The sequence below is a fragment of the Populus alba genome, chromosome 19 (assembly GCF_005239225.2).
Source record: "Populus alba chromosome 19, ASM523922v2, whole genome shotgun sequence".
NCBI classification, from domain to species: Eukaryota; Viridiplantae; Streptophyta; class Magnoliopsida; order Malpighiales; family Salicaceae; genus Populus; species Populus alba.
Window position 1 is genome coordinate 5,688,661 of NC_133302.1, and position 11,084 is coordinate 5,699,744.

At 30.9% G+C, this 11,084-nt stretch overlaps 1 protein-coding gene and 1 long non-coding RNA gene across 2 annotated transcripts; both read left to right on the plus strand.

Annotated features, from left to right (window-relative positions):
* Positions 1 to 430: 430 nt before the first annotated feature.
* Positions 431 to 1,560, plus strand: LOC140955030 (mitogen-activated protein kinase kinase kinase 20-like). The gene has a single exon (XM_073406555.1). It carries the CDS (start codon positions 583 to 585, stop codon positions 1,558 to 1,560), a length of 978 nt encoding a protein of 325 aa, XP_073262656.1. The 5' UTR covers positions 431 to 582.
* Positions 1,561 to 6,258: 4,698 nt separating this feature from the next.
* LOC140955019 (uncharacterized) lies at positions 6,259 to 7,944 on the plus strand. The gene is made up of 2 exons (XR_012168747.1): positions 6,259 to 6,638; positions 6,978 to 7,944. It is a non-coding gene; the product is annotated as an uncharacterized lncRNA (long non-coding RNA).
* The last annotated feature ends 3,140 nt before the right edge of the window (positions 7,945 to 11,084 follow it).

Genomic DNA, 11,084 nt, shown 5'->3' on the forward strand with positions numbered 1-11,084 from the left:
TGGACTGAGTCCAGCTCGACCCATGTGGTCGGGTTGGACCCAGCAGGCCTAACCAGATCACTGGCCCAAGCCGGTGACCTGGCTGGGCAGACAAGAGACACGCGTGAGCTTCCTCAGGCATGCATGCTCAGCTACTGTTTATTCACTTGAATTCTTAAAGAGGGTTCTGGTAATCAAAACTTGAGCCATTTGTAATGGTGAAATAGACAGCGGGACATAATGTTCCCCAACGATAAAATTGATGGTTCAAGGGTATGATTGAACAATTTGTTAGTATAAGGCTAAATGTGTCTCGATCTTAATAGTTTAGGGAGAAAAGATGCCAAGGAAAAAACCGTTGAAAACCTATCCGACAATGTATTGCGACATAATAATCCGAAAAAATTGATGATTGGCCGAAGGTGTAGTTAGCAAAGTGCACATAACACAATTTACAATCGGTGAAAATCCTTTCCAAACGCGTTTAAGTTTTCAAACTCGCTTTCTCTATATATATCCGAAACCCTAAGGAGGCATTTTGTAGACAATTCACTTGCGTTTAACTTTCAAAAGAGGGAAGGAAAAGGAGAGAAGCTGCTAGCAATGAAGGGAAAGGCAAAACACGTAGTAGGAGGAGGAGGAGAAGAGAGCATGAAGTACAGCAATAACAATGGCGGAGTGGCATGGTCAAGAGGGCCGCTACTTGGCAAAGGAGGGTTTGGATCAGTTTATTTAGCAAGTTTAAAGAACCCCAAATCAAGAAATGGCTATTACCCTCCAGTTATGGCTGTCAAGTCTGCAGAGGTCTCTGCTTCTTGTTCACTTCAAAAGGAGAAAGAGGTATTTAACTGTCTCAATGGCTGTCCTTTTATTATCAAGTGTTTTGGTGAAGAAACTACCAGGGATGGAGGTGGTGAGATGTTTTATAATGTGTTGTTAGAGTATGCATCAGGAGGGACCTTAGCTGGTCTTATCAAGAAATCTGATGGTGTTGGTTTGCCTGAATTGGATGTGAAAAGATACACTAGGTCTATTCTTGAAGGGATCCATTATATTCATAGCCATGGTTATGTGCATTGTGATCTCAAGCCTGATAATATTTTGCTTGTTTCCAGTAGTACGAAGGCAGGTGAATTTGTGGCAAAGATTGGGGATTTTGGGTTGGCAAAGAAATCAGAGAAGAGGAACAAGAAAAGGAAATTCGACCCCTATCTAAGAGGGACTACTTTGTACATGGCACCAGAGACTGTGGCTAATCATGTTCAAGAGCCTCCTTGTGACATATGGGCTCTTGGATGTGTTGTGCTTGAGATGCTTACTGGGAAGCAAGCTTGGGATGTGAAACCTGATGTTACTATTGAAGAACGGGGAGACTTTAATCGTCAAAAAGCCAAGTCTAAGACTTCATCGTCAACGTACTCGTATAATATTCCACTGCAACTTATTGGACACTTCTTGATTCCTTGCAGTCAATCTGGGAGGCCTTTCGGCTGCCTTTTACACGTTAAAATTTACTGGAAATGTCTTGGCACGGATTTGGACTCGCACGAATCACTAGCACATGTACATTTCATGGCCTAGCTACAAAATATTGTCATCAAAGTCACTATTATCTCGAGAAGTAGTAGAATTTCCTAGGCTTCACGCTGCTACCTTTTGATTTGGCAAAATTTTGTTCAATTTAATTCATTAAAAATAATTGAAACTTCCAAGATCAAATATGATATTGAAACCAGAAAGTAGCCTAGGTGTGTTTTTTAAAATTTTGATCCCTAAAGTTTTTGCATTTTGATCTAAAATTTTATTTTATTTACTTTTTAGTTCATGAATCCAAGAAAAAAAAAAAATCACTGAAAAACTCGGAAAAAGATAAAAAATTATTGGTCGATAATTTTCAAAAACAAAAAAAAAAAACAAGATCTTTATATTAATGGAAAACTGGTGTGTAGATTGGATAGCAAATCATAAGTGTATGTTTGAGATTATAATAGCGGTTACAATTCAAAATGTTTTTTATTTAGAAATGCATTAAAATAATTTTTTAAAAAAAAGAAATTATTTTTAATATCAACATATTAATATGATTTGAAATTAAAAAAAAATTAGAAAAAAAATTTAAAATTTAAAAACAGACCTTTTATAGCAAATGTTGAAGTTTCCTACTGCACTGATGCTCCCTCTTACTGTTTGAAGCAAATGCATGATTGCCTTCGTCGGGTTTCTACCCCCAGAATATGAAGTTATTTTCTAATTAAGGCTTTCTGCCCTCTCTCTAATAAACTGCGATTAAATGAGTATATGATATTGTGATAGTAAATATTTTTTAAAATATATTTTAGTTGAAAAATATATTAAAATAATAATGTTTTTATTTTTTAAAAATTTATTTTTAACATTAACACTTAAAATGATAAAAACTTATTTAAAAAATTAATTTAAAACAAAAAAAATAAAGATTTTATAAAAACATGGTCCCAAAAATTATTTTAATATATTTTTAAATAATGTTTTTTTAAAATAAAAAAAAAACTTCGCACAATGCTGAAATATGGTATTCTTTCTCATATTCATGTGTTTACATTTTCTTGGCAGCTTCTTCAAAGTTTGAACATTGGGTGGGTCCACACGTTAACTTTCTATATCTTATAATATAGTTTATAGGTATTTTGCACTAGGTTTTTGTCCTTTCTACTAATTTATCTAAATATAGAATTTATAATCTTGATGAATGAAACTAGCATTCTCGATTTCCTAGGATAGAAAGAAAGTTGGAATAACTTGCTCCATCTGCGTTGCAACCTATGTTTTGCATTCAAAATTATTATTATTTGTGCTTTGTACATCCAAAAAAAAAAATCTTTAAGTTGTGTAAACTGTAACGTCATTGTTATTGTAGGTACATTACTATTATTTAAGTATTATCGAAGTCCTAGACTTTGGTCCCAAATTGCTCAACAGTGTCTAGACTAATTAAACTTTATTTACATGTGATTGAATTTATAAAAACATGATTGGTTTAAAGTTCTATTTATGGGTTAGGTAGATCAACCCAAACCGATATAGATCAATTTAATATTGTTTCATTTTAAGAAATTTTGAATTATTTTTTTAAAAAATTGAAATAATGTTGTTTAATACAATTTAATTAATAATAAAATCAATAAAATGGGTTGATTTTATTAGTTTAAGTCAAAATTAATAGAACAAAAGATTTTGAAATTTAATTAAATTATTAAATAACATGTTAATGGTTAGATTACAGTTTCTTCTTTACAAATAACCATGGGAAAAAAATGTACATAAAAAACAAATCTTAATTTTTCTCTTTTTTTTTTAATAAATTAGGTAGGTTTGAGTTTTTTTTAAGTAATTATATCTTTTATTAGCTTAAAAAAAGATACTTATTAAAAGGATAGATTAGAAAAATGTCTTCAGGGCAATTTAAGAGTGATTAAACTTGTCAAAGCATGTTGAAGACCATATCTAAAATATAAGGACTAATTGGGAAAAAATCTTCAGAGAAAAAAGGACTACTCCCTACAAGATTTAACAGTTTTACCGACGGAATTTTTCCGTCGGCGTAAGACACATATTCCATCGATAATTAATTTACCGACGAAATTACCGACGGAGAATTTCCGGTAACTTTTGTCGGTAATTTTTTTGTCCGTCGGTAATAATATTACCGACGGATTTACTGGCGGAACAGACGCGTCGGTAAAATTTTTTTTATTACCGACGGATTTACCAACGGATTTACCGATAGAAATTTCCGTCGGTAATTATTTAAAAACATTTTAAAAAAAATTATTTTATAAAATTATAAAATAATTAAATTAACATAAATCAACATTGTATAATATATACTCAAAATACTTGGAAAAAAGAATAAGAAAATCAACTCAAACAAATTTGCAACAAATAAATAAAACAAAAAATTAATTCAACTAAAAAAATTCATATGAAAAAAATGAAGTTGCAATTGCTAAAAATTTAAAAATCCTATAAATAAATCAACTAAAAATTGATCTCATATGAAAAAAAAAATCTCACAACAACATTTATACAATTATTATGAACAAAATCAATTAAAATTAAATAAAAAACAAATATAGTGAAAAAATCATGAAAAAATAAGAAAAAAGAAAAAATCTTACCTTAATATACTTGCAAGTGAAGCTAAGGAAAAAACAATTCGTAAAGCATATTAATTAAAAAAAACTAAGAGGATAAAAAAAGAAAGAAGAAGAAGACATACCCGAGCATGGAGAAAAAGAGAAGGAGATGAGGAGAGAAAAGAAGAGAAAGAAATAGATATTGATGTTTTTTTAACATATAGTGAAGAAGAAGAAGAAGAAGAAGAAGAAGAAGTAGAAGTAGAAGTAGTAGAAGAAGAAGAAGAAGAAGTAGAAGCAGTAGAAGAAGAAAAAGAAATAATGAGTCTGTCTCTTGTGAAATAAGCGGATTCATGTTTTTTATTGGGGCGCGTTACCGACGGATTTACCGACGGATAATTGAATATTAATATTTTTTAATTATTCCGTCAGTAATTCCGTCTGTAATATTTAATTTAAATTTTCAATTTCGTAAAAAGTTTTCAAAAACTGCCAAAAATTACCGATGATTTTTCAATCCGTCGGTGATTCCGTCTGTAATATTTAAATGAAAATTTTAAATCAATTGATTTTTTTCAGAAAACCGCCAAAACACACTGACGAATTTTCAATCCGTCGGTGATTTTGTCCATAAAGTAAAACAATTAACAGTGCAATTGGAAGATGAACAGTTCTAGAGCTCTCTGGAAAATTCCGTCGGTAATTCCCTTTGTAATTGACATGATGAACAGTGTTCACAGTTTACCAACGGATTTACCGACGGAATTACCGTTGGTAAAAAATGACACGTCGTTATTTTTTTTTGCTTTGTTTTAAATTTTTTTTCCCACGGTAATTCCCTCGGTATATACCGAGGGAATATTTCTGTCGGTAAAATCCCTCGGAAATTTACCGACAGAAATATTCCCTCGGTATTTCCGTTTGTATTTATTGATTTTCTGGTAGTGACTTTTTATGAGATGGTGGGGGAGTTCTCGGAATTGAAATGGTCGAGGATGTAGAGGAGTGTCATCATTCCCATCACTGTTATCGCCAACGATGAGTCGAAATTAGTCCTGGCCTGTTATGGCAAGTCGTCGGAGGGAGGGCAACCCATTTTCCTAAAGGATTGTTTGGCAAAGCGTGCACTTGCATAAAGAAATGGTTAAGGCTCTCTTGAAAATTTAGAGGTCTGTAAGTAGAAGTAACGAGATTAGGATGAATTAAGAATTTATGCAAAACAATTAGAAAACAAATTCAGGGATTAAGAACACAATTAGAAAACTAATTCAGGGATCAAATATTTTTATGAACTATAAAATTGACTATAAACTTAAAATTCTTGAATTTACAATATAAACTTCTTGAATCATAAGATAAAAACTCGTATAAAATTATAATTTTGTAATAAATATGAATTCTTGGATCACATAAGCTTGAGACATGGATAATGTTTGGAGCGTTTAAGACTGGACCTCCTTGACTTAAATTTTATTTTATATTTAAATAAGGAAAAGGCACCATGGGGATGAAACCTTTTTATGCGCGGTTGTTGGCATTTGGGACCAATTATCAAGAGAGAGAAATAGTGTTTTATCTCAGTTTTTTCTAAGCCTTAGATGCATTTTTTTAATTTTAGTCATTGATTGTTTTGTTTTCAATTTTATCTTCATAGATTGTGCTGACTGCTATGGAGTTTTAACTCTGATGCAGCGACTTGCTGGGTTGAACTGAGTGTATATCCCAACTAGCAGCGTGCAATAAACAGCATTTAGCTTTTTCACTAATGAGAAGTCATAGAGGCAAAAAAACTGGAACACCTTGCGGGATTATGCCTTACAATAACCATATACGTCTTTTGTTTTAAAGAAGAATTTATGCTCAGAAGAACGTTGCTGACACCTCGAAACTAAGCGTGGGCAACGAAACTAGTTGTAAATCCAAAACGAATAGGACGCTTACTGCTCATGGATATGCTAACTAGGAAAAGCAGTTTTTGAACCTTTCTGGGAGCGATCAAACTTGTAGTTAATCATAAGTAAAATTTCTTAAGTTATCTATAAAACGGTAGTTTCTTAAGCTAAGCTTCAGGCTCTTACAAAGTTTCTTAAGCTTTTTCCAAAGTTTCAACAATGACTCAGCCAGCAAATTAGCTTCTGATTCTTTTGTTGAAGTTTTTAATTATATGCAGCGCTAGACAAAAGAAAAGCAAATTTGAGGTGTACAGCAACTTGCCATATCTTATAATATAATCTCTGGTAGGTAAAGTTTGTGGCTTCCTTCCTAGCAACTTCCTTCTTCTCAAACAATACAATAATCTTAGCTACAGTAACGCTCTCTTCCAAATCTCATCTCATTATACCATTGATTTCCCAATTTCCCACATCAAATTTCTTAAACCTTTCTGATGATCAGTGCTTCCTTTTCTGATTGAATCGAATCATCTGGAGCTCAACATCTTGCAACTTCCTTCTTATTTTTAAACCGTATATTCTTCTCTGTTCTTGTCTTTTTTGCTGGATACTGCTTATGCAAACCAGCACTTGAAGCACAACTTGAATCCAGGTAAATTATTTATAATCCATCTTCTTCTTTTTGTTTTTCACATGTAACTCTGGTTTGAATCTTTCAAGGAAAACACAAGTTGTAGAAATTATAATGAGAAACTTTGGAGTTAGGATCATCAACAGTTTCCAAAAATAAATAATTTGATCTTTCTCAGTTGTAACAATCCATGCCTTATGCAGTTCATACTAAATTGACCCCAAGTTAACCTTGAATTCATTGTTTTTTCTTTTTAGTTTCTTCGCTGTTTGTAACTTGTTATTTTAGTTTCAACCTTCCTTTTCCAATTAATGTACCTCATTAATTTTTATTCAATATTTTGACCCTTTTTATCTGTAGGACAAAATGGGTAGATCAGATGATCCGTTTTGGAAGGAAGTTGAAGATATGAATGATGGAAGCATGAAGTGTAAGTTTTGTGGGCATTTATTTGCCAATGGTACTTCCATTTCGAGGATCAAATGGCATTTATCTGGAGAGAGAGGGCGTGGTGTTGGCATTTGTGGTGGGGTGCCTAAAAAAGTTCAAGAAGCAGCCTTTCTAGCTATGAATGGTGGCAACAAAAGACATAAAAGCATAGCAAGTTCAAGCAATGTTAATGATTATGCCATTTCCACCTGTCCACAAGAACAAGACAATGCAGTACTTGTTAATTTGGCAGGGGATGCTGGAAGGATGCAAGTGGGAGTTCAAGGCATGGAACAAGGTGATTTAATGGCTCAAGTGACACAGCTAAGGAAGGACAATAACCAAATCCTTACAACCATCAATGTCACAACACAGCACTACTTGAATATTGAAGCCGAGAATTCTATTCTAAGGGCACGAACGATGGAACTGAGCCATAGACTTGATTCTATTAACGAGATCCTCAACTATATCAACACGAGTAATGGGATTTTTGAAAATGATCATCTGATCTATCTTAACCAGCCCATCATAGCATCCCCAGATTTGTTTCAGTATTGATCATCATCATCCTCACCATCCCCATGGGTTGGGAATCGGTCAATCTAAGGCTGTCTTGTTCAGGGCGCAATGAGTGGAGTGCAAAAAGGAGGGCCTTTCTTTTTATGTTGAATATTAGTTTAACTAGGTCCCTAGGATGAAGTAATATTATGATTAATGAGAGTGGTGCATTGAGCAAAAAACAAATGCTCCTTGAACAGGGGAAATTGATTGGTATTTTGGCAATGTGGCTCGTAAGTTGTAATGTGTCGCTATAAATATGGTGTGCAAGGCCCTGGATGTGTGTCATAAGGTCCTGTCTCTTCTGAATGGTAAATTAATGATATTATTTCTAATAGTTGGTGTGGGCTACATCGATTCAATTCATTCTTCTCAAGAACAATGAGTTTTCAATATTTTCTCTTGGTTTGATTGTCCATGTGCGTGAATAAAAACACTGGCCAAGGTTGTATCTGGTTAGGTTCTTTGTTTTCAACACAATTTTGAGTAACTCTTTGTATTTTCCAAGTAAAAAATGCAGATATAAATATGTTTTTTTTTTTGTTTCTTATAGATTTTTTTTTATATTAAAATAGATGTTCGGTCTAATTTCTGTGCACCTTAACTAATCTTATAAATTTTAAAATTATTTTCTATTCAGAATCGGTGATTAAAAAAAAAAACCATGTATGATTAACAATGCTATTTGAAGTTACCATATTTGCACGTAACACTAGCAAGTCAAGCAAATTTTGATGGAAAAAGGAAAAGCATCTAAAGACTGCTGATTGCTCCTCCTGTGCCTTGAAAAAAACAGAAGCAAAAACCAAATTCGTTTAGGCTAACTGGCTTAGCAAGTCGACCACTTGCTCATTTGTTTAAAAAGCTTAAACTTGATACAGGAAATCATGCTTCAACATTCACTTATAATTTATTTGTTTTTGTATTTTAAAAATAATTTTTAAAAAATTCAAAATTCTTTTTCTTTAAATAATATTTTTTAATGTTTTTATATCATTTTAATATATTAATATTAAAAAATAAAATAATATATATATATTATTTCAATATTATTTTCAAACAAGATATACTTTAAAAAACAATCATTATCTCATTCCATTCCACGCAAGCTTTCAGAATACAAAACAGGTTTTTAATTTGGTAGCAAAGATTTTCAATCTTTTCGTTCAAGTTTAATCCGTGTCGACTCTCCATCACATGTTACCTTTTCTGTTTTGTGTTTTTAAAAAGAAATTAAATGTATTTTCTTACCTTGTTGGAAAGAAAAGAGAAATATATATAGTAATTTTTTTTATTTTTTGGATTTTCATCTTGGAGTAACTCAATAGGATGAAAATATAATATTAATCAAACTTCATATATATGTGTGTAGATTAAAAATAAAGAGAGAGAAGACACATTCTTGAATTCTGGTCAATCTAAATCACAACAAAACATCATAAACAAGTCAAAAGTCAAAAGTATTCATCGCCGGTGAAATGTAAGCTGGCAGATATCGTAAATTTCAGTGCTTATTATAGGGATCAAATGAGGAAGGCTAAGATTATCTATTAAATGTCTATGAGAGAGTATGAATATGGCAGTTTTGGTTTCTAAACCTGAAACTGCCATATTCATAAACACATTTTTAAAATAACTGAAACTTTTAAGACCAAATTTAATACTAAAACTAGAAAGTAGCACAGGCGTTATTTTTAAAATTTTGATCCCGATAATTATTATATCTCCCTCTGGTTGTTTGAAGCTAAAGCTTGATTGCGTTCCTGTGGTTTTGATAAGTCTATGAAAGTGCATTATATTCTATCATTGGAATAAAATGCTAAAATGTGAATAAAAATAATAGAAATTAAACAGACAAGTCAAGGCCCAGCAGTCGTGAAATTTCACTAATGAGGATTTCAAAAAAGGAACTTCTAAAGCCTAAAATTTAGGCAATTTGTTTTTGACACAACGGAGATCATGGAGACGTGATGGAATATAATTTTAAAATTTAAAATATTTTTAACTAATTAAGAATAAATAGATTTTTAATTTAAAAATAATTAAATTTAAATAAAAATATAAACTATTATGAAATTAAAATGTTTTAACACAAATATTTTAAATATAAAGTTAGGTCAATGTTATCAAGGCTAATAAGATATAAAGTATTCATTTTTTTGCTCAAATGTATAAACTTGAAAAAAAAACAACATGAATATAAACCATATATATTAGTGATAAATCTAATTTTAAAAAATTAATATCATTGTTAATGAAAATAGTAATGAAAAAGAGCTTTTTATATTTGGATGGTTTAATTAATTAATTGAACCAGGTTTAATTAATTAATTGAATCAGGTTCAATTTGATTCGATGGCTTTTTAAGACCGGAACAAAACATGTGGAAAGAAACCGGAACATTCCGAATGAAATTTAGTCAAAAAATCCGGAACAGACCGAGATTTGAAATGAAAATGAAAATAACTTCATTTTATTCTATTTTTTGAATTGAAATGAAACATTTTGATAAAACAAAACCAAAATGACAACCTTCATTTTAATATACTTATAAATAAAAAAAATACTTTAAAAATAATAAAAATCATATTTCCTGCTACGCTGTCAAAATCACTCTAAAAAATAGTAATTTTTTTTTTTTCTCTTGGATGCACTTTAAGTATTTTAATCACTACTTTCAACTCACATATCAGATTGTTGTGATTCTTGACGCATTATTAAAAATTTTGATTTTTTTTAAAATAAATTTTATATATTTTTAAATTATTTTAATGTATTGAGATTAAAAATAATTTTTTAAAATAAAAAAATATATATTTTAATATATTTTTAAATAAAACATACTTTAAAATATCATTACTACCACGTCCAAAACAAGCTCCCCGGTATATAAAATAGTCTCTGATGATGATTTTTTTTTAAAAAAAAACCTAAAGCATGTACATGGCTGCCAAAGACGTCCTAAAATGGCTGAAAAACGTGTGGGACACGGGGACCATGGGGACGTGATGAAAAAGTGGGTTTAAAAGTGGGGCTGCCCATAAAAAAGACGTGTGGGAATTCCACCAGAAAAAAAAAAAAGAAAAGAAAAGGGATTAATGTAGTTTATGGATTCAGTAATGTTTTTTCTGTTAAATGGATTAATTGTTTGATTATATTTAGTTCATTTATTTATCTGTATTGATTTAATTTTTTACTATAATATTGATTTAATAAAAAGAACTCCTAAAGCATGTACGTAGCTGCCAAAAAAAGTCCTAAAATTAACTCAATTGGATAGGATCATGGTACTTACTGCCAAGATTGTCATGCTCGCAATCAAAATGTAATTTGTTTTTGTACTTAGAATTATGTTTGATTGCATTTAAAAATCTGTTTATTTTGAAAAAAATATTAAATTAATATTTTCTTATATATTAATATTAAAAATAAAAAAAATATTTTTGATTACTGAATCTCCACCCAAATTAAATGCGT